The sequence below is a fragment of the Callospermophilus lateralis genome, chromosome 3 (assembly GCF_048772815.1).
Source record: "Callospermophilus lateralis isolate mCalLat2 chromosome 3, mCalLat2.hap1, whole genome shotgun sequence".
In the NCBI taxonomy this organism is placed as follows: domain Eukaryota; kingdom Metazoa; phylum Chordata; class Mammalia; order Rodentia; family Sciuridae; genus Callospermophilus; species Callospermophilus lateralis.
Genome location: NC_135307.1, coordinates 71,947,881 through 71,971,878, shown reverse-complemented (window position 1 = coordinate 71,971,878; position 23,998 = coordinate 71,947,881). Strand labels below are relative to the sequence as shown.

Sequence of the window (23,998 nt, the reverse complement as noted above, 5' to 3'; positions counted from 1 at the left end):
TCTTTTTTTTCTTTTGATATCATGGTTTGAACTCAGGAGCACTCACCCAGCCATATCCCCAGCCCTATTTTACATTTTTTATTTAGATACAGGGTCTCACTAATTTGCTTAGTGCCTTGCTTTTGCTGAGGCTGACTTTGAACTCCAGATGCTCCTACCTCAGCCTCCAGAGCCATGGGGATTACAGGCATGCACCAAGTGCCCAGCAAGGTTTCTTTCCTTAATATCCTGGCTTGAGGTTTTACCCATATCCTAACAGAAGCCTCTACATTTTTACCAGAAATTTAGCATCTTGAGAGTACACTTAAGCTCCCTACAATCTATAGCTCTCCTGGAGGACATGGATTTCCAATGGCCCTTCAGGCTTTTCTCCTTAATATCCCAGATCTGTTCCTGCTGCCTCCTTCCCACAAGGCCTATCTTACACGAGTCAAGGTTTCTCTGGGCACTACACTTCACAAAAATGAATCAAGAGTAATTTTTCTTACTAATTCTCCATCTTAAGAACTCCTGATATGCAAAAATCCATATTAATATAGCAGAAGGTTTAGATTGCCTAATTAAACATACCACAAAAAGCTAATTTGCGTTACTGCAGACTTCCTCCAAATGTTGAGCTCCCTGATGCATTGAAAATGAGATTTAATTGATGACAAAATTGATTCACAGCTTTTCAGGAACTAAACGATAAACAATAGACCGCTTTAAGTAAATTCTTTCATATAAATTTATATATTTCCTAGAACCCAAGAGCTCCAATACTAAAAGTCATTGAAGATTCTTCAAGCTTTCTGTGTTAGTTAGGTTTTCATTGCTGGGTGACCAAAATATCTGACCAGAACAACTTAGAGGAGGAAAAGTTTTTAGTTTACTGTTCAAGAGGTTCTGTCCAAGTTCGGCAAACTCCATTGCTCTGGGCCTGAGATGAATCAGAATATCATGACAGAAGGGCAGGGTGCGGAAAGACTGCTCACCTCATGGCAGACCTGAGAAGTAGAGAAAGAGAGAGTGGCAGGGGGTAGGGGAAGAAGGAGCCACAGAGAAGATGCACCTTTCCAGGCATCCCCTACCACCACCAGTGACTCACCTTCTCCAGCCACACCCCACCTGCCTATAGTTCTCCCAGCCAGTTTGTTCAAAGTAGGATGGGCTGATTAAGTTACAGCTGTCATAACTGAATCATTTCACTTCTAAATATTCCTGCATTAACACGGGAGCTTTGGGGGTGACTCCTTATGTCCAACAGCTTCATACATTAGTAGAGCCCAATTTTTTTCCCTTTCTCTTTATAAATGGAGTAAAAAAAAAATCAGTAATTAGATCACACTATTAAGTGATACCAGGGCCACATACTGCTGTCTAACTATTTGAAAGAAGTGATTCGCATTTTCTAGCTGATTTGGAGAACTGGATGGGAGCCGTGCAGTAGCATCTAAATGCTATCTCCTTTCAAAGACATTGCAAAGGAGAGTTGCTGACTAACGCACATAGATACTTTGGAAGATAATCAATAACCTTGAGATTACATTTCTGTCTTCCCTTTGCTCTGCAACAAGAAGTCTGACTTGAATAGCAAACCAGCTAAGATTATGGAAGTGCATTGGATGATAATTAAATGAGAGGTGGCTTTTATTTCAGACCTGAAAAGGAGTCTATTATTTCTTTTCTCACTTCTGTTTCCCTGTGAAGGAGTAGGGCTATGCTGGGGCTCTCAGCGGCTGAGCATTTTCAGTTGGTTAATTATCATCTAGCTCACGACTTCCTTGGTAGGTCGATAGGTTCCCTATTTGGCCCTCACTTTTGGTGTTCTAGCCCTGTCTATTAGGTTTTCTTTGGCTGTGTAGCAAATTACCAGAAATTTGGCACCTTGAGAGTACACTTAAGATCTCACAGTTGCATGGTTCGGGAATCTGAGCACTGCTGTGTTAGTTTCTCTGTTCAGAGACTCTCAAAGCTGAAAATAAGGAGTCGGTTGGGGCTGGGGTTTCACCTGAGGCTTGGGATCCTCCCTTACATTCATGTAGTTGTTGGTAGGATTTATGGTATTGTATGGTAGAAGTTATGGCAGCTTGCTACTCTAAAGCCAGCATTTTTGACCTTTGGATCCTCTTTGGGAGGGCTTACCAGATTGGGTCAGGCCACCCAGGACAACCTCTCTTAGATTAAACAGTCAACTGATTACAGACCTTTTTTACAGCTAGAAAAATCTTATACAATGTAACATAATCATGAGAGTGATGTCCCATCCCCTTTGCCCTATTCTGCTGTTTAGAAGCAACTTATGGCTCTTGCTGCCACTCAAGGGTACGGTCCACTGACAGTCACCTTAAAATTCTGCCTACCACATCCTCTTTCTGGATAAGAACTGGTGAGTGTCAAACATCCACTCCCTCCGGTACAGGACAGTACAATGAGATAATGCCCTAGAAATGACCTACTTCTATTTACATCACCATATCAAGACCTAAAGTCAAATATCCGTGTTTTAAGAATTTAAGGATTTTGTATTGGACAAACTTGACATGAATGTGAAGTAAAAGATGTATGTGGTTTAATTTTTCCTTTCCACAGGATAGCAGTGTGCAAAGAAAGCTGAGTATTTTAGAAAGATTTTTGTTTCACCTCAAATGGAAAAGCAAATGTGTTTCAGAATAAGAAAATTGATATAGGCCGAAGGTCCAAGAGAAGTATTCAGCCTCTCCCAGGTTTGGAATAAAATGAGTTCTTTCTGTTCCCTAGTATCCTCGGAGGGAAAATGACCCCGATTGTGGTTGATGTTCACAGTGAGGCTGGGCCACAGAGCTACTATTTGTGTTAAAAATATTTCTCCATAAACACATTAGAGCAGTATTGTTTTCATTGCTCTACTTTCCAATTAACACTTTCTTTTCATTGTCAGTCTGGCCCTGGAAATTCTGGTAAAACTAAAATAGGCTGTTATGAGAATATCATTCACAGTATAACCAGCAACACATCTGTAAATTACATCTTGTAGCTCTTCAGAGTCCAGAATTTATACATCTTGAGATACATTATTTGGAAGAGAGAATCAGAGAAGCACCAAAAACACATGTTTATTAGTGCTTATTCATGTGCAGTCATACTTTCTCATTGCTACTCTAAATATAATTCTAAAGAGATAATAATATTAGACAATTTTGCAATATATTATACTATCTACTTAGAATAATATAATACAGATGATGTTGGGGTTACCCCAGTCTTTGAAAATTACATGAAATTGATTTGGATTTCCTAATATTCTGTGGTAATCCAATGCTGTCACTGAGGTTGGGATAGATCACTTGATCTAAGTTACCACTAGCTCTGATGTGATCCTTCTGAATTCTTACTCTCACTGACATTTGGCCTTCTGACATGCCCCTTATCTTCACTGACTCATGGACTCCAAGAGAGAATACGGATCCTATTCCTAAAGCAGGGTTGGCTACATAATTTAGGGCCTTGTGCAAGATGAAAATAAAGAGACCCTTGGTTAAAAAAAAATTATTAAGAAGTTCAAGATGAGAGCTGGGGTTGGGGCTCAGTGATAAAGCACTTGCTAGCACATGTGAGGCACTGGGTTTGACCCTCAGCACCACATAAATAAATAAAATAAAGGTATTGTGTTCATCTACAACTAAAATTATATATATATAATTTTTTTTAAAATAGAAGAAGTTCAAGATAAGATGGGGGTATAGCTAAGTGGTGTAGCACTTGTCTAGTATGCACAAGGCCCTGGGTTCTATCCTCAGCACTGGGGTTGTAGGGAGGGAGGAAAAGAAAATGAAAGACATTCAAGATGGTGACAGGAAGGCATTAAACCAAGCATAGGGCCTTTTTAAGCTTCGGGCCTTGTGTGACTGCACAGGTTACATGTCCGTGATGCTGACCCCATCCTAAAGTTTCCCAAAATACCATTTCTAAGAGGCAATCAAATGGACTACAATTTTGTTAAAAGTGCCTGGGGTAATAAAGCAGAGGGGTGAGTCTGGGGATAGAGAATTTCAGATTACAGAATCCCTTCAAATGTCTGTTTATTTACTGAAATTTAGCTTAGCTAGAACTCCTCCTTTTTTCCTAATAGGTTTCCAAACCATGCCCTCTGCCCAGGGTTTGAGCATGTGGTGCTAATCAAAGTATTTCATTGGTCAAAAAACTTGACCTAGGGCTGGGGATGTGGCTCAAGTGGTAGTGCGCTCGCCTGGCATGCGTGTGGCCCGGGTTCAATTCTCAGCCCCACATACAAAGATGTTGTGTAAAAAACTTGACCTACTCCAGAGAAATTGTTTCCTTCCTAAGGGACAGAAGCAAGAATAGTTAATTGTATTTTAAATAGCAAATTGTCCTCGGGCTGCAAATTCTATTATGTCTGGGTATTATTATTATCATTCTTATTGAACAGATGAGGAATTCTGTCTATAGCCATATCTCCCTGAATACTCCAGATCTTGGAAGCTATGCAGGGTCTGTCCTGGTTAGTATTTAAAGAGAGATAAGGAGCTCTGATGTTCAAGAGAACGCATCTGGTGAAATAGTATCCAGTGTCAGCATTTACATTCTTTCTTCTATGCTTGCTACTTTCTAAACCTAGAAAGGTTTATGTGGAATTACGAATTAGGCACGGAGGGCTAGGGGTGCAGCTCAATAGTAGAGCACTTCTCTAGGCTGTGTGAGGCCCTGGGTTCAATCTCTGCCCCCACCACACCCACAGCAAGCCCAGCAAATTAGCTACAGAATGTACTAAGGCTATGTCTATGGGATGCAGCTTGATATAAATCTTTCAATGCCTCTACCAGAGCCCAGAAGTTGGACAGTAGAAGTTAGATTATTATGTGAAGCAGGGTAAGCCAAAAGGGTATCATGGAAGAAAGTTGTGGCTGTATCCCTCTTTTCTTTCTGGACAGTGTGGATTTAAGGGCTGTGTAGGAGCTCTTTTTTCAGCTCTTTATGGAACTGAAGACCATTATTATAGTACCTTTATGCTCTATGCACATGGAAAACATAGCTATCCCCTTGCATTTGCCAAAGCCACTGTTATTTGACTTTCCCTTTTTCTCTTTAAGGAAGAAGAATCCTATAATGTTTGGTAGACATCATTAGAGACATTTTCTTCATTGTCAGTGTGGTCACTGCATGGTGTTCAGACCGTCACCCACCATTAGGATAACTTAATTCCAAGGCAACTGACCCACCAAACCATCTGTGTAATCTCTGCATGAACATGCTACAGTCTGCTTGTTGAAACAAAGATTAATATAAAAGTGCCTCCTGAATAGAGTGATCATTTAATTCATCTTTCAGATTTGGACACTTCTAAGAGTGATACTAAAATTGTTAATTATACACTTTTTAAAACTATGTATTTATGTTGGGGGACTAGCTTAGCATGTGCAACGCTCTGGGTTCAGAGCCGAATCTGCTCCCCTACAAAAGCATCTGTTGACCAACAAATTAGTTTTGTTAGAATAGTAGACTTAAAGATGGGTACAGTAGTAGTGCCTATAGTGCCAGTACTCAGGAGTCTGAAGCAAGAAGTTCAAGGTCAAACCAGGAGTTCAAGGTCAGCCTGGGCAAGATAATGAGATCATATCTCAAAAAAAAAAAAAAAAAGATTGATAGACCTATAAAGTGTGCCTCAAACCTATTTCAAAATAACATTTTTTTCTAAAGAATAAAAAAGAAAAATTTACAATTATTTATGTTGATTATCAGAATTTAAAAAATGATATCAGAAAATTTATTCTATTATATTAATATACTTTAATCAGTTTTTATAGTATTCTGTTTAATATTAAGTCACTGGTAGTTTTCTTTTTTATTAGAGCATTTATTAGCTAGACATCAAAATTGGGTTCATTTTGACAACATCATACATGCATGGAATTTTATTTACTCCATTTCAGTTCCTGTTTCCCCTCCCTCTCCCTGTTCTGCTTACTCTACTCATTAATAATGATCTTCCTTTCACTCATTTATTATTCATTTTAATTGGTGCTTTCTACATATATATAAAGGTAAAATTTCCTGTGATATATATATATATATATATATATATATATATATATATAAATAATGTGATTTTATTAAATTGATTCTGCATTTCCTCCCCTCCTCTTTCCTATCCCTCTTCACTCTCTTAATCTCCTATTCTACTGATCTTCCCTATATCTTTATGATATACAATCTTTCCTTTATTTTGCTCCAGTTTCACAGATGAGAGAAAACATTTGCTCCTTGATTTTCTGAGACTGGCTTATTTCACTAGGCATGAAGTTCTCCATTTCCATCCATTTACCAGCAAATGCCATAATTTTATTCTTTTTTATGGCTGAATAGAACTCCATTGTGTGTATGCATTTTTCTAATTCACTCATCTATTGATTGTAATCTGGGCTGATTCCATAATCTGGCTATTGTGAATTGTGCTGCTATAAACATCGGAGGGGCTTTATTGGTAAAGCATGCTGATTTGAGTTCTTTTGGATAAATACAAAGAGATGGCATAGCTGGGTCATAGGGTTGTTCCATTCCTGGATTTTTGAAGAGCCTTCACGTGGCTTTCCAGAATGGCTGTACTAGTCTGCAGTGCCACTAACAAGGTACAAGTGTACAATTTCCCCCACATTCTCACCAGTACTTATTGTTTGTATTTTTGATAATTGCCATAGTGACTGAAGTGAGATGAAGTCTTAATGTAATTTTGGTTTGCATTTCCCTGATTCTAGGGATGTTGATTTTTCATATATCTGTTGACCATTTGTGTTTCTTCTTTTGGGAAATATCTGCTTAGTTCTTTTGCCCATTTATTGATTGAGTTATTTGTTGTTTTGGTGTTAAGTTTTCTGAGCTAATCAATTTTTGTAATATTTTGCTTAATATAGTGTCATTGGTATTTTTCTGAGGAATATATATTTTAATATGGTCTTATTATGGTAAATTAATCTATAAGTGCTTGCAATCAACTTGAAGATTGCATTCTAAGGTTAATACATTTTAAATTGTTAATACATTTAAAATTGTTATCACCTTAAGCTGCCTATTGTCTGAAAAAATAACTCTCTCTCTAGGTACTGAAGCACTAGTGACCTCAAAACAAATTCTGCTAAACAGAATATATTTGCAATTTAATTTTTCTTGACTTTTCACCAATGAAATATTCAATTTTCAAATCAAACATTTCAGTCCAATTATTTTCACAAGTACTGTATTTTTGTCTCTAGAGTATTTCAACGTATGATTTTCTCTTTTTTCTTTTTCTTCTTTTTTTTTTTTTTGGTAGTGCTGGGGGTTGAACTCAGGGCTTTGCTCATGGACAGGCAAGTGCTCTGCCACAGAGCTACATCCGCAGCCCTTTTTATTTTATTTTGAGCCTGGCTTCAAACTTTCCATCCTTCTGCCTCAGCCTTCACTGTGCCTATTTGACAAATGATTTTATAAGCAAAAACTCATCGAATAAAGGCCTTATGAATCTTTTGAATGTCTTGCCAAGTGTAGATACCCCCAAACTGAATAAACACTTACCCTGGATTGTTACCAAAATATATTTCCCACAAGATATTCCAAAGTATAACTGTTGAATTTCAAATTATACCTGAGGATTATTTGAGTTCTCTTTTCTAATTTATTCACACTCTCTCTTGCTTTTGTAGGGATACATTTCAGTATCTTTCCATTTGCAAGTTTTATTACCAATAACAGCAAATTCATTAAAGCTTCAAAAGCTGAAGTATTTGGCATTCTAGTCAATAAATACTTTACATATTTCCAACATTTTTGAATAACATGCAAACCAAATTTAGAATATTTGTCTATAAAAATGCTCAATGTCATTGATAGGTTAATATATAAAGTTAATATATAAATTCAGAGGCTCAAACACTTCTAACATCCTATCCTATCAGGCAGGAAGGACAGAAAGCATGTGGCACCATGCTGGCCTAAATGAGTGCTCAAGCCAGCTTTGTAGTTCAGCGACACTGTGCATTAGGTCGTATTTGTCCACTTTGTCAATTACAGCTTCTTTTCCCAGCTTGTCTGGACATGGCTATGAATTCTATGACCAGCTCACCACTTCTCAGTGCATTTCTGCTAACAGCTGGAAAATACTGTTTTTTATCTTGATGTTCTGTTCCACCAAAACTTGTTATTGTCACCATAAAAAATAATTTTACTTTCAATGTCCCATTTTTGAGTGGAATTTCCAGTTGCATTCACAATAATATGAGGTGTAAAAGAATGAACATCTGAAAGTTCTACTTTGATACCATGAATTGGGTAAAATATATTGAGCCAACATTGCAATGAAATTTTTTTCTATTGAAGTAAATGATAACACTGGCCAGGCATGGTGGTGCATACCTGTAATCCCAGAAAGCTCGGCAGGCTGAGGCAGGAGATTCACAAGTTCAAAGCCAGCATCAGCAACTTAGCTAGGCCCTAAGCAACTTAGCAAGACCCAGTCTCTAAAAAACACATAAAAGGGCTGGGAATGTAGCTCAGTGGTTAAGCACCAGGTTCAATCCCTAGTACAAGGAAAAAAATAAAAGATAACACTGAATAAAATTGGCAGTTATTCTATTAATGGAGACAACATGTAGCATCTCTTGTTTTATTTATTCTATGTGCATAAGGATGCTTGGAATTAAAAATATCTTCAGAGATACTTAAAAAAACCCAGTCACTTGATTTAAGCAAAAAATCAAGTTTCCAGAGTAAGAATGATAAGTAAATACATTTTCTAAAGTTTTAATAGTTAACTTTTCTACCAGCACATTCTTTTTTTTTTTTTTTTTTTCGAGACAGCATCTGGTTAAGTTTTCCAGACTGGCCTAGGACTTGTGATCCTCCTTCCTCAGCCTTCCAAATAGTTGGGATTACAGTGTGCCACCATGTTTAAATTGGATTTTTAGTGCTTAATTTTTCTATGATATTCATTTTTATAGATCTCATTGCTATTAAAAGGAATCACTGCCATATAAATGTGTTATCAGTAAAATGAATAGTTATAGATTTTAGACAGCAAAACCACCATTTAAGAACTTCTTCTAGGCTTTCTCATGCATCTTATTTACACTAGAGTGTCCCCATGACCCATGTTTCTCATTGACTGTGGCATAGCCTGCTGACATACCAAGTGGCCAGCAGAGCAGCAGGTTCAAAAGAGTGAGTTAGCTATGTGTCACAAAGAAAGGGTCAGGAGAAGACAAAGTGTCTCCGGGAGTCTTTCAGATTTAATCACAGGTTAACGTGAGAACTCTGTTCACTCACATGAGTGTCCCATACTATGAAGTGTGTGACATGGCAGAAGGTAGAAATTGAGTGTGGAAACCTCTTAACTCTACCCTAGCTTATTTGATTGTAACAATTACTACTGATAGATACTTCATTAAAAATTGAAAAATCCAGAATAAATGCTAAACCAGATGGCATATTAGACAATAGGCATAAACCAGGACCGTCCTACAAGCAAAACAGAACACAGAAACACCCTACTGATCAAGAACTCGTGTTTTGATCACCAGTATTCTAAGGTCTAGCCCTAAATCCTGGATACTTTTCAAAATATCTTCCATGAATGTACTTACAATGTGACATCAAATTGAATGAAATCTCCATGCCAGATTGAACTCTTTCATATTTTTTTAGATAAAATAAAACAAAGTAGTATTTAATGGGGGGAGGTAGATTCTTATATAAGAATTATACAACACAACTTTGAATATTAAATTGAAAATTATAAATTTTTTAAAGCAAGCAGAAAGTCTCATTGTCTGTCTCCACCATTTATTCTGAGATATTGTTGCTGTTATAAATGCTTTTTACTTAAAACAGCTAAAGTAAAAATAGCCATAGCCAGGCGCTGTGGTGCACACCTGTAATTCCAGGGGCTCAGGAGGCTGAGGCAGGAAGATCATGAGTTCAAAGCCAGTCTCAGCAAAAGTGAGGTACTAAGCATCTCAGTGAGACCCTGTCTCTAAATAAATACAAAATAGGGCTGGGTATGTGGCTCAGTGGACAAGTGCCCCTGAGTTCAATCTGGGGTACACGCCTTAAAAATTAAAAAATAAAAAATAAATAAATAATTAAAAAAATAGCATTAACATCGAATACTGGTGAGAATGTAGAGAGACCGGATTTCTGGTACAGCTGCTCTTAAAAAACATTTTGGCATTTTCATGAAAGTAATTGCACTCACAAGAATTTGTCCCAAAGAAATGAAAATGTATAGCAGGCACAGGGGCTCATGCCTGTAATCCCAGCAACTCTGGAGGCTGAGGAAGAGAATAGTGAATTTGAAGTCAACCTCAGCAATTTAACAAGGCTTTAAGTGACTTAATGAGACCTTGTCTCAAAATAAAAAACAAAAAGGGGATAGGGCTGGGGATGTGGCTCAAGCGGTAGCGCGCTCGCCTGGCATGCATGTGGCCCGGGTTCCATCCTCAGCACTATATACAAACAAAGATGTTGTGTCCGCCGAAAACTAAAAAAATAAATATTAAAATTCTCTTTCTTTCTCTCTCTCTCTCTCTCTTAAAAAAAAAAAAGTCGGGGATATAGTTCAGTATGCTGGGTTCAATCCCTGATATGAAGAAAAAGAAAGAAAAGAAGAAGAAAAGGAAGGGGGAGAGAAGGGAAGAAGAAGGAGGAGGAGGAGGAGAAATGAAAACTTACATGCAAACAAAAACAGGCACACAAACATTCAGATTAGCTTTATTTTTAATAACTCCAAATCAGAAACAACTATCACATCTTTTAATGGGTGAATGCTTAAACAAACAATGGCAGAGCCCTACCACAGAATACTATTCATCAAGAAAAAGCAATGAACTATTAATCCATGCAACAACTTGGATGATCTCAAGGATTTATGCTTTTAAAAAGTTAATCTCAAAAAATCACATATATCATGATTCCAGTCTTATGATAATTTCAAAAAGACAAAATGGTAGATATGTAGAACATATTCATGATCATCATGGGTTACAGACAGAGGCGAGGATTATAAAGATGTAATATTCGGGGCTACCTGTAATCCCAGCTACATGGAAGGCTGAAGTAGGAGGATCACATGTTAGAGGCCAGCCTCAATTTATCAAGACCCTGTATCAAACAACAACAACAACAACAACAAACTGAAAAAGGGCTGGGGAGGGTGATGAACTTAAATGGTAGAGTGCCCCTGGGTTCAATGTACACCAAAAAAAAAAAAAAAAAAAGATCAAAGGGTCCACAGGACTCTGCATACTATTTTTTTTTTTTGCAGTCTTGTGTGAATTCATATTTTCCAGATAAACTGTTAAACATAAATGACTGGGCCACTTTTGTATTATATCTTTGTTATGATCTCTACTTGCCTGAAGAGAAAAAGTAATGATGAAATTATTTCAAATTTCAATGATTTTCTTTCTTTTTTCCTATATTTCCTCTTTGTTCTGTGATGAGCATATATTATTAACATAGTAATTATGATAATATTGAGGAATTAAAGATTAACTACTAATGTCAAGGTTAATTAAGAGAGGGCTGAAGGAAAGAATAAGTACTCAAAAGTACTAGAGAGAGCTCAGAGTACACAGAAAAAGAGAGAGGCTGAAGTTCAATGCCCAATAATAGGAGGTCCTCTCCTTAAGCAAGGGCACACAACTGGAATCTGTCAAAGACAAGACTGATATTCTCCAAATGTGAGAGAACACTAGGTCAGAACGGTTTAGACAAAGACTTTAAATGACCAACAGTCTCATCTGGTCCCTGGAATAAACCTTGGGTCACTAAACTTACAGAGTTGATAAATGGAGATTATGTCAGGTAGGAGGTGGCTTTGTATGCTGGGTTCAGTATGAAGAGCTGACCAGGTCTGAGATGCTAAGGCCCTAGTGGGTGTGGGTGCCCTAAAAGGAAATTTCCTAGTCTAAAGAAGAGAAATTCCATCTCTCACAAAACAGAGCTGTGAAAGGTTCAAAAGCGAGTTGAGGCCAGGCACGGTGGTGCTTACCTGTAATCCCAGCAACTCTGGAGGCTGAAGCAGCCAGATGACGAATTCAAAGCCAGCCTCAGCAACTTGGTGAAGTACTAAGTGACTTAGCGGAACCCTGTCTCAAAATACAAGCTAAAAAATAAAAAGGGTTGGGGATGTGGCTCAGTGAGTAAGCGCCCCTGGGTTCAATTCCTAGTAACGCCCCCCCCCCCAACACACAAACATACAAAGTGAGTTGAGGGCACCTTGGAGTAAATCATTATCTTATTCCTAAAGGTCAAGTTTAGCCTGTCACAGGGAGAAGGGAGATTGGACTCTGCTGGACCTCACTAACACATAATGTCCGCCAAAGAGTTCCTTTAGCGCTGTGCTCACTCATGCTTCCCCTACCACTGATCTGTGCCCCTCTGTGTGTCTTCCTGGATGTCCAGGTACTCATTACACATACCAAGTGCGGGGTGTGCTTCTCCATTATTCTCGGGCGTCAACTGCACAGGCACATTTCAATGCCTGCCTTTCCTCTGATGGTAATTGTTATTATGTAAACAATCTAATTTGAGCACTAATACATGTAATTTCAACTGAACTGACAGTAATGGATCTCAAGTGTGCTCTTCCCTGATGTGCTTCTTTCCCAGGTGACAGGCAGCCAGCAGGAGCATCCCCATGCCCTAGCCAGATGGAGTCTGGGGATCATAGGGGTATTGGCTGGGGTCTTTGAAACAGAGTATTTATGTCTTCAAAATTGGTACCCCTTTCCTTTATGTAACTTTGAGGGGCAATCCTAATAAAATATTTAATCTGTGCTAATGAAGAAGTAGTATATTGTAATTTTAGAGCAGAGTTATAGATTTTAGTATAATTTTTGATGTCTCTTTGGGACATTTTTATAGTTGAACAATTATTTTCCAGGGTCATGGTTTTCTGTGAGCTTAGCTAATTTTTTTAGATAAAAAAAAAAAAAAAGCTGTGCGTTGTCAGTTTTCTTTAACAGTCTGTCCCTTGACTGAGTCACATCTTCTGGTTCCAACCTTTAAATTTTATTTTATTTTATTTTATTTTAGAGTGGAAAATAAAAGTTTATTAAAGGACAGCAGAAAAGACTTCTCCCAGAGGAAGAAGGGGACCCAAGAGATGGAATCCAATCTTTAAATTTTACATGGAGAAAAAACTGAGGCCATAGAAATAGCAGGACTTGTCCTTGTCATTGCAATGCCCTTCCCTCCAGGCCATCCCCTTTACTGAGGCACTCACTGCCTTTCTAAGATGCAGGACGCCACAGCACCCTGGACCTATTGCTAAGAGCGTATCTGGCTAGTCAGAAGTGATATAACTTTGAAGCTGCAAGGAATGATGCTATTCATCCAATCCATTCAATTCATTTCTTGCCAAAGAACGTTTTAGGTACTTAGGATACAGAAATGAACAAAACCTTGTTGTTACAAAGCCTTGGAGTAACAGTGAAAGTGAATACACAAAACTTACTGTGTCCCTAGCGCTATTTTAAACGACATGTATTAACTACTCTATCCTCATAACCCGGTGAGGTAAGTACAATCATTAACCTCATTTTGCAGGTGAATGAACTAAGGAACAGGGGAAAAAAATTAAGTAACTAGGGCTGGGGATGTAGCTCACTGGTAAGTACATGCTTCCCATGCACAAGGCCCTGCGATACACACACATACACACACACACACACACACACACACACACACCTTGCTCAAGATCATGGGACTAGTAAATGACCAATCCAGGAGCTACCCTTGACCATTTGGCTTTGCCCTCTTGCTTTTAACTATTTGCCTGATTCATAGTGACAGTAAAGCTACTGTTTTCTTTAAGCAGAACAATGCTTCCTTTTTGAAAAAATAAGCTTCTGTGGGGAGTACCAAAAAATAAAATATTAAAAGTAGACCGATTCTTGATGAAGAAGGTGAGGATGGAGCAGAAGAACAATAGTGAGTCCACACTTGGAGGGGACAGAAGCTGAGCCAAGAGACACTTGCTCCCAAATGCCCTCGCTCCTCTCCTCAGTCCACATAGTCCCTTGTGCTCTACAGAAAGGCTCTAGAACTGGAGGGGCAGCAAGAAAACCTAGAGAACAAGGTGTCTAGGTCAGTGCTGAGGGAAGAGGGTTCAGTCTGAGCAGAATGTCTGTTTTGAGAATAATGTGCCAGTTTTCTGTGACCAACGGGACAGGGTCTATTAGAGGACAAGGGGCATGTTGAAGACATATTGAAAACTTGGGGCTTTGCTTCCTCCTGTACTTCCTTTTCTTGCTTCCTGTCTTGAATGCACCATGGAGCTGCAGACAATGTCAGAAAGAAGCCATAGTGGCTGGGAATGTGGCTCAGTGGTAGAGCGCTTGCCTGGCATGCGTGAGGCACTGGGTTCGATCCTCAGCACCACATAAAAATAAAATAAAGGTATTGTGTCCACCTACAACTAAAATAAATAAATAAATATTTTTTAAAATGGTGAAGCCTGATTAAAAAAAAAAAGGAAGAAGCCATAAATATCTATCTATCTACATACGTAAGTATATCTAGAGCTATATCTAGACACATACATGAACTATATATATACATACATAGATCTAGATCTGTGTGTGTATGTGTGTGTATCTATGTGTATGTATATACATGTATATACACACACACATATGCTTAAGCATCCACTGAGCTTAAGATCCTCAGATTTTTCAATGACTGCTGTGGTAGTATTCAGGAAATTGCCTTCTAGTGGCATCTTTATTTTATTGTTTCCTTAAAAAAGAAAAAGGAAGAAAGAAAGAAAAGAAAGCTAGGCACAGTGCTCATGCCTGTAATCCCAGTGGCTCAGAAGGCTGAGGCAGGGGGATTGCAAGTTCAAAGCCAGCCTCAGAAACTTAGGAAGACTCTGTCTCAAAATAAAAAAAATAAAAAGGGCTGGGGATGTGGCTTAGTGGTTAAGCACCCCTGGGTTCAATTTCTGGTACAAAAATAAATAAACAGACAAATAAATAAATAAATAAATAAATACCACTGTTATGGTTTAGATATTAGGTGTTCCCCAAAAACTCATGTGTGAGACATTGCAAGAATATTCAGAGGTGAAAATAATGGGATTATGAGAGCCTTAACTGGATCAATGAATTGATTCCCAGATGAGGATTAACTGGTAACTGAAGGCAGTATGTGGCTGGAGAAGGAGGGCATTGGGGTTATGCCTTTGGAGTATATATTTTGTATCTGGGAAAGTGGAGTCTCTGCTTCCTGGTGTAATGCGTTGAGCTGTTTTCCTCCACCACACTCTTCCATCATGAAGTTCTGCCTCACCTAGACCCCGAGGAATGGAGTCTGCCATCTATGGACTAAGACCTCTGAAACTGTGAGCCCCCACATAAACTTTTCCTCTTCTAAAATTGTTCTTGTCGGGTCTTTTAGTCCCAGCAGCAAAAAAGCTGACTAAAATAACCATCCTTTGTCCTCCCCCAAAAGTCTGTCCAAGGGATGGGGACATAGCTCAGTGGTAGAGAACTTCCTTGTCTAAAATGCTTGATACCATAGGTTCAATCCCCAGCATCACAAAAAAAAAAAAAAAAAAAAAAAAAAAAAAAAGTGAAACTTCAGGGCTATGTCCAAGCTGTTTGGTTTCAGAAAGCCCTGGAGTGGAGCAGTCTAGGAAGTCATTTTGTTAAGCCTTGATCTTGAACTACAGCTATTCCCAGCCTTTGGCAGTCAGCTGATGATTTGGAGATTAGTTTCTCAAGGCCAGCCTAGGGGTGGCTCCCCCACCTCTACTTCCTAGTTCCTTACCATTGATCTTTGCTTTGAATTGTTAATCTCCTCTCTGAAGGCTCATTCTAATTTTGTTAGCAGGTCTGACACTGGCTTCTTGCACCAACTAGACGCCAAGCACTGTGCTAGCCAGGGGAGAGACGAAGGTTAAAAGGTCCTTTTTTTAACCTCCAGGTTCTCAAAGTCTAAGTGGAGACAGGCCAACACATCATGACCACAGAGAGAGCCTGTAGGGGGGTCAGGAAAGAAGAAAGGCAATTCCAAGAGCTTTGGGAGGAATTGGGCTTTATTTAAGGGTACTGGGTTGTGTCACCAAAAGAGAGAGGCACTGGTTCCCTATTCCTACTTTTCTTAACTTTTGGGCATGTGAAGTATTTGGTTTAGAATTTAGTTTTTTTGCTTGCTTTGAACTTTTATCAAAACCCCTGGAGAATAAATGTGGGTTTTTGTTTGTTTTGTTTGGGGGCTGGGGATCCACCTCACTTCTTCAAATATGCTAGGCAAGTGCTCTATCATTAAGCTACATCCTAAGCTGAAATAAGTGTCTTCCTTTTTTTCTTTTTCTTTTCTTTTTTATTAGGTGGAGGGTCTGGCTATGTTGCCCAGAATGGCCTCATCCTCCTGAGCTCAAGCAATCCTCCTGCCTCAGCCTCCTGAGTGGCTGAGGACTTTTAAAAATGTCAACTTTCCTCTTTCCCCTTCCAATTCACCTTTTCCAATGAGCAACTACTTAATGGAAACTGAATTGAATAATGAAAGGTCAAAATGGGAAATAAAAGTTGGAAAGTAGGTGAGATCCTAGTATTAGGCTAAGAAGTTCAAGCTTTACTTGGTAGCAGAAATGTCAGTGTGTTGTGGACAAGAATTAAGGAGAGGAGTCAGAGTTAGAGATATGGGTTCATCACCAGCTTGATAATGAATTCATTGAAAGCAGCTAAATGGTAGATGGGAGAATCAGAACAACAACAAAATCCCCGAGAGCTACAGCTAAGAGTTTTGAGGGCACCACAATTAGATGATGGAACCAGAAAGGCTTAACTTATGAAAACTTATCAAAGCTTTAGCTTTCTCATCTGTATGGATATTAATTGCTCACTTTGCCCAGTATAGTGGCTTATAAGCATAGATACTTATAATTCCAGCTATTCAGAGGCTGAGGCAGAAAAATCACAAGTTTAAAGCCAGCCTCAGCAATTTAGCGAGGCTCTAAGCAATTTAGCGAGATCCTGTCTCTAACACATAAAAAGGGCTGCGGATATGACTCAGTGGTTTTAATCCAGTGCCCTTGGATTAAATCCCTGGTACTATTGTAGGGACAAATGAGGCAAGGCACCGAAGATAGCAGGAAACAGTTTTATTTGGCTGCAGCCAGGTTCAGAGGGTACAGCCTTTGCTGTAATCAATCAATCCCCTGAACCCCGAGTTCAGGGAGTTTCAGAGTTTTATACCCAGCATGTAAGGGGAGGGGCTCAGAAGTTCACAGTCTGCAGAAGTTCACATAAAAGCAGCTTTTTCTTTCACTGTTCTGGGCAAGTAAACTCTTCAAGGATAGCACCTGAGAAGGGGGGAGCTTTTCCTCCCCGTTCTTTCCTCCCCTGCCAGCTGTTACCATGGAGCCCAGTTGGTAACTTATCTTAAAAATGTAGACATCCCTGTGAAGCCCAGCTCAAGACCAGAGGCCTTGTTTGCACATTTCTTCAAAGTATTATACTGGATACGTTTGCGAAAAACTAGTAAGGGGTGTCCAGCACCTGGAGTGCTGGTATCTTCTCGGCCAGTGGCCAAGTAAACAGGGTGACAGGAAAATAGGAAGTTTATCTACAATGGATTCTTGCTGACAATCCTAAAATCAGCCATGGTGAAGAGGGCTTTTCTGTGGAGAAAGAGGGTGCCACTTCAATTCCCCCCTTTAATGATGCTCCCCATAATTTGATCCTTTAAATTTAAGAGCATCATTACTATTATCTTGGCTTAAAGCCTTATCGAACATCAAAACCTTAATTGTTGTCATCCTTTCAACAGCAGTTTTCTTTAGTGGACCCAATAGTTTTAATGCACAGAGGAGCCAAACATGGGAGCAATGAACAGGTTAACAGCAGAATACCCATTACACCAGTTATGCTTTTAAATCTACCAAGAGTTGAAAACCATCTCTCAAAAGCATGATTGGGACCCAGACTTTAATGCCCTTTTAGGTATGAACTAGTACATGCTAGTTCTCTTGTGTAGTTGGCTATGTTCTTAACTGCTTGTCTATTGTCATCCATTTGGATGTAACAATCTGAGTTGTTGAACTCTCCACATATTTCTTTTTCCTCAATCAGTAGGTAATCTAATGCCAAGCAGTTTTGATAGTTAGTCACTCACATGAGGTCTATTGTGTGGTTAGGAGGTCAAAGGTTATGGCAGTCTGAGTAATAATAATTTTTAGCACGGCTTGTAAGTGAATAATTCTGTTTAACATGTAAATAGGAGTTCTATAACTCCAACTGCCATTTTGTGCCCAGGTAGTGGGACCATAAGTGGCAGTAATCCTCTAGGGTGGCCAGTTACCTTCACCCCAAGATTGGTCACCTCCTAAATCAATTTTCTTTCCATGGACCTCTTTTTCCTTTCCAAACAGTCATCCATCTATAGCTTTCCTCTATAGGTCCTAAATATATGTTTTACAACCTCTTAGTTATAGTGGATTGTCTTGACACATGGTTCACGTGATCTCCGTGGTTGGAATAGAACAGAACGTCTTAAGGTTATCAAAGGAAACCAAACTAAATAATAGATTAACATTTTGGTTAGCATGGGTTAAACAGCATAAATTAACAAAGCCAAACTAATAACACCCAGCAAATCCTAGAAAACTTATATAAAGCAAGATAAAAAAAGTATAAGTGAAATTTTGTTACCCAGAGTCCAGTCAGTAGGAGTTACTGTTATCAAACCAGTAGCAAAAACCAAACAGAGAATTACATATATATATAAAGCAAGGGGTGGAAATGCATTACAGAATAACTATCTCAGAGGTTGAAAGAGTTCATTAATCCTGGTGGAAGTTTATCTTTCACCGTGCATTGATCAGCCAGTCCCTCCTGTGTGGCTGAAACAGGGCCGTAGTCTCCTCAAGCTTCGGCCGTGCGTAGACCAGTCAGCTTCCGGAGTGACTGGAGCAGGGCTGTTGTCCTTCTGATCCTCAAGCTTCTCCCGTGCTCCTTTCTCTTCAGGGTGGTCAGCTTCAAGGGCGTAGCAGCATCTGGAGAGCACTCCCAGTCCTCAGCTGCAGGCTTGAGTCTGGTGAAGTGAATCCAGGGACCTATCTCTGCAAATTTTACCGCAGTTGGGGTGGATAAAACAACAATGAAAGGGCCCTTCCAAAGAAGTTCAGGGGTTGAATATTTCATTCTTCGACTCAGACTCAATCTCCAGGCTTGAAGGAGTGTGCACCTGGGTCAAACTTCCTGGCAATCTTTCTCTAACCCATTGGTTGAGAACCTGTAAAGTTTTCCCTAAGACCTGAAGCTGTCATTTCAGGGTTAATTTTTATATCTCTCTTAAGTCTCCCTGTAGTTCCCTAATAAGGTGGAGGGGGCCTCCCATATATTATCTCAAAAGAAAAGAATCCAGTCCTCCTAGTGGGAATGGATCTAATCCTCAGCAGTGTAATAGGGAGAAGTTCATCACAATGTAAGTGAGTCTCCTGACCCAGCTTACCCAATTGAGCCTTAAAGTCCTGTTCATCCTTTGAACTTTACCAGAACTCTGCAGCCTATAGACAGTACGTAACTTTCATCTGATATTTAAACTCTTGGTTAGTAATCGTAACACTTCTGATCCAACCCTGGCCCATTGTTTGAGCCAATAATTATTGGGACACCAAATCTGGGAATAATTTCCCAGAGAAGTATTCTAGTATTTCCCTAGCCTTTTCAGTGCGGGTGGGAAAGGCTTCCACCCATCAGAGTATGAACACATAAAAACAAAAGTTATTTATAGCCCTGTGAGCGTGGCAGTTTAGTGAAGTTTATGTCCAAGTCTTCAAAAGGTGCTCCTCCTATAGTTTGGATTCCTGGTGGGAGCTTTGGTCCCTGACAAGGATTGTTGTGAGCACAAACCTCACATTGTTTGCAGATCATCCAGGTGTTGCGTGTGAGCCGGGGGACATAGAAATGTCGGCTCAGAACTGTTTCAAGTGCTGTATGTCCAACATGTTTTCCTGCGAAATCTTCTTGATAAAGGCTGGGGCTAGAATCTCTGGGATGGCTATTCTGGCCATCAGAAAATCTCCACCATCCACCTGGGAGAAAATTTCCTTTTTCAGTCTTAAATCACTTACTTTCTTTTTTTTTTATTATTAATTTTTATTGTTGGTTGTTCAAAACATTACATAGTTCTTGATATATCATATTTCACACTTTGATTCAAGTGGGATATGAACTCCCATTTTTACCCCGTATACAGATTGCAGAATCACATCAGTTACACATCCATTGATTTACATATTGCCATACTAGTGTCTGTTGTATTCTGCTGCCTTTCCTATCCTCTACTATCCCCCCTCCCCCTCCCCTCCCCTCTTCTCTCTCTACCCCCTCTACTGTAATTCATTTCTCCCCCTTATATTTTTTCCCTTTCCCCTCACTTCCTCTTTTATGTAATTTTGTATACCCCTGAGGGTCTCCTTCCATTTCCATGCAATTTCCCTTCTCTCTCCCTTTCCCTCCCACCTCTCATCCCTGTTTAATGTTAATCTTTTTCTCATGCTCTTCGTCCCTACTCTGTTCTTAGTTACTCTCCTTATATCAAAGAAGACATTTGGCATTTGTTTTTAAGGGATTGGCTAGCTTCACTTAGCATAATCTGCTCTAATGCCATCCATTTCCCTGCAAATTCTATGATTTTGTCATTTTTTAATGCAGAGTAATACTCCATTGTGTATAGATGCCACAGTTTTTTAATCCATTTGTCTATTGAAGGGCATCTAGGTTGGTTCCACAGTTTGCTATTGTGAATTGTGTTGCTATGAACATGGATGTAGCAGTGTCCCTGTAGTATGCTCTTTTTAGGTCTTTAGGGAATAGACCGAGAAGGGGAATAGCTGGGTCAAATTGTGGTTCCATTCCCAGCTTTCCAAGAAATCTCCATACTGCTTTCCAAATTGGCCTCACCAATTTGCAGTCCCACCAGCAATGTACAAGTGAACCCTTTTCCCCACATCCTCGCCAGCACTTGTTGTTGTTTGACTTCCTAATGGCTGCCAATCTTACTGGAGTGAGATGGTATCTTAGGGTGGTTTTGATTTGCATTTCTCTGACTGCTAGAGATGGTGAGCATTTTTTCATGTACTTGTTGATTGATTGTATGTCCTCCTCTGAGAAATGTCTGTTCAGGTCCTTGGCCCATTTGTTGATTGGGTTATTTGTTATCTTATTGTCTAATTTTTTGAGTTCTTTGTATATTCTGGATATTAGGGCTCTGTCTGAAGTGTGAGGAGTAAGATTTGTTCCCAGGATGTAGGCTCCCTATTTACCTCTCTTATTGTTTCTTTTGCTGAGAAAAAACTTTTTAGTTTGAGTAAGTCCCATTTGTTGATTCTAGTTATTAACTCTTGTGCTACGGGTGTCCTATTGAGGAATTTGGAGCCCGACCCCACAGTATGTAGATCATAGCCAACTTTTTCTTCTATCAGACACCGTGTCTCTGATGTGATATCAAGTTCCTTGATCCACTTTGAGTTAACTTTTGTGCATGGCGAGAGAAAGGGATTCAGTTTCATTTTGTTGCATATGGATTTCCAGTTTTCCCAGCACCATTTGTTAAAGATGCTATCCTTCCTCCATTGCATGCTTTTAGCCCCTATATCAAATATAAGATAGTTGTAATTTTGTGGATTGGTTTCTGTGTCCTCTATTCTGTACCATTGGTCCACCTGCCTGTTTTGGTACCAGTACCATGCTGTTTTTGTTACTATTGCTCTGTAGTATAGTTTGAAGTCTGGTATAGCTATACTGCCTGATTCACACTTCCTGCTTAGCATTGTTTTTGCTATTCTGAGTCTTTTATTTTTCCATATGAATTTCATGATTGCTTTCTCTATTTCTACAAGAAATGCCATTGAGATTTTGATTCGCATTGCATTAAACCTATAGAGAACTTTTGGTAATATTACCATTTTGATGATGTTAGTTCTACCTATCCATGAACAGGGTATATTTTTTCATCTTCTAAGATCTTCTTCTATTTCTCTCTTTAGGGTTCTGTAGTTTTCATTGTATAAGTCTTTCACCTCTTTTGTTAGGTTGATTCCCAAGTTTTTCATTTTTTTTTTTTTTTGAGGATATTGTGAATGGAGTGGTTGTCCTCATTTCCATTTCAGAAGATTTGTCGCTGATATCCAGGAATGCCTTTGATTTATGCGTGTTGATTTTATATCCTGCCACTTTGTGAATTCATTTATTAGCTCTAATAGTTTCTTTGTAGACCCTTTTGGGTCTGCTAGGTATAGAATCATGTCATCTGCAAATAGTGATAATTTGAGTTCTTCTTTTCCTATTTTTATGCCTTTAATTTCTTTCATCTGTCTAATTGCTCTGGCCAGTGATTCAAGAACTATGTTGATCAGAAGTGGTGAGAGAGGGCATCCCTGTCTTGTTCCAGATTTTAGAGGGAATGCCTTCAGTTTTTCTCCATTCAGAATGATGCTAGCCTGAGGCTTAGCATAGATTGCTTTTACAATATTGAGGTATGTTCCTGTATCCCTAGTTTTTCTAGAGTTTTGAACATAAAGGGATGCTGTACTTTGTCGAATGCTTTTTCTGCATTTATCGAGATGATCATATGGTTCTTATTTTTAAGCCTATTGATGTGGTGAATAACATTTATTGATTTCCGTATATTGAACCAGCCTTGTATCCCAGGGATAAATCCTACCTGATCATGGTGCACAATTTTTTTGATATGTTTTTGTATCTGATTCGCCAGAATTTTATTGAGGATTTTTGCATCTAGGTTCATTAGAGATATTGGTCTGTAGTTTTCTTTCTTTGAAGTGTCTTTGTCTGGTTTAGGAATCAGGGTGATGTTGGCCTCCTAGAATGAATTTGAAAGTTCTCCCTCTTTTTCTATTTCCTGAAATAGCTTGAAAAGTATTGGTATTAGTTCCTCTTTAAAGGTTTTGTAAAACTCTGCTGTATACCCATGCGGTCCTGGGCTTTTCTTAGTTGGTAGTCTTTTGATGGTTTCTTCTATTTCCTCAATTGATATTGGTCTGTTTAGGTTGTCAATATCCTCCTGACTCAATCTGGGCAGATCATATGACTTAAGAAATTTATCGATGCCTTCACTATCTTCTATTTTATTGGAGTATAAGGATTCAAAATAATTTCTGATAATCTTCTGTATTTCTGAAGTGTCTGTTGTGATATTGCCTTTTTCATCCCGTATGCTAGTAATTTGAGTTCTCTCTTTTCTTCTCTTCGTTAGCGTGGCTAAGGGTCTATCAATTTTATTTACTTTTTCAAAGAACCAACTTTTAGTTTTGTCAATTTTTTCAATTCTTTCTTTTGTTTCGATTTCATTAATTTCAGCTCTGATTTTTAATTATTTCTTGCCTTCTACTTCTTTTACTGTTGTTTTGCTCTTCTTTTTCTAGGATTTTGAGATGAAGTATTAGATCATTTATTTGTTGTTTTTTTTCTTTTTTTAAGGAATGAACTCCAAGCAATGAATTTTCCTCTTAGAACTGCTTTCAATGTGTCCCATAGATTCCGATATGTTGTGTCTGTGTTTTCATTTATCTCTGAGAATTTTTAAATTTCCTCCTTGATGTCTTCTATAACCCATTGATCATTCAGTAACCTATTGTTCATTCTCCAAGTGATGCATGATTTTTCCTTACTTCTTTTATCGGTGATTTTCAATTTCATTCCATTATGATCAGATAAGATGCATGGTATTATCTCTACTCCTTTATATTGTCTAAGAGTTGCCCTGTGACATAATATATGATCTATTTTTGAGGAGGATCCATGTGCTGCTGAGAAAAAAGTGTAACTGCTTGATGTTGGGTGGTATATTCTATATATGTCAATTAAGTCTAGGTTATTAATTATGTTATTGAGTTCTATAGTTTCCTTATTCAACTTTTGTTTGGAAGATCTGTCCAGTGGTGAGAGAGGTGTGTTGAAGTCTCCCATGATTATTGTATGGTGGTCTATTAGACTCTTGAACTTGAGAAAAGTTTGTT

General features: G+C 38.7%; 1 protein-coding gene across 1 annotated transcript in view; it reads left to right on the top strand.

The window, feature by feature from the left end:
- Kiaa0586 (KIAA0586 ortholog) overlaps window positions 1-13,094 on the top strand; it is a 183,569-nt gene extending 170,475 nt beyond the window's left edge. The window contains exon 31 of the mRNA XM_076850421.2: window positions 13,045-13,094. Coding sequence (XP_076706536.2) covers window positions 13,045-13,067 — 23 coding nt within the window. The 3' untranslated portion in view covers window positions 13,068-13,094. The remainder of the gene's footprint in view (window positions 1-13,044) is intronic.
- Window positions 13,095-23,998: the final 10,904 nt, after the last annotated feature.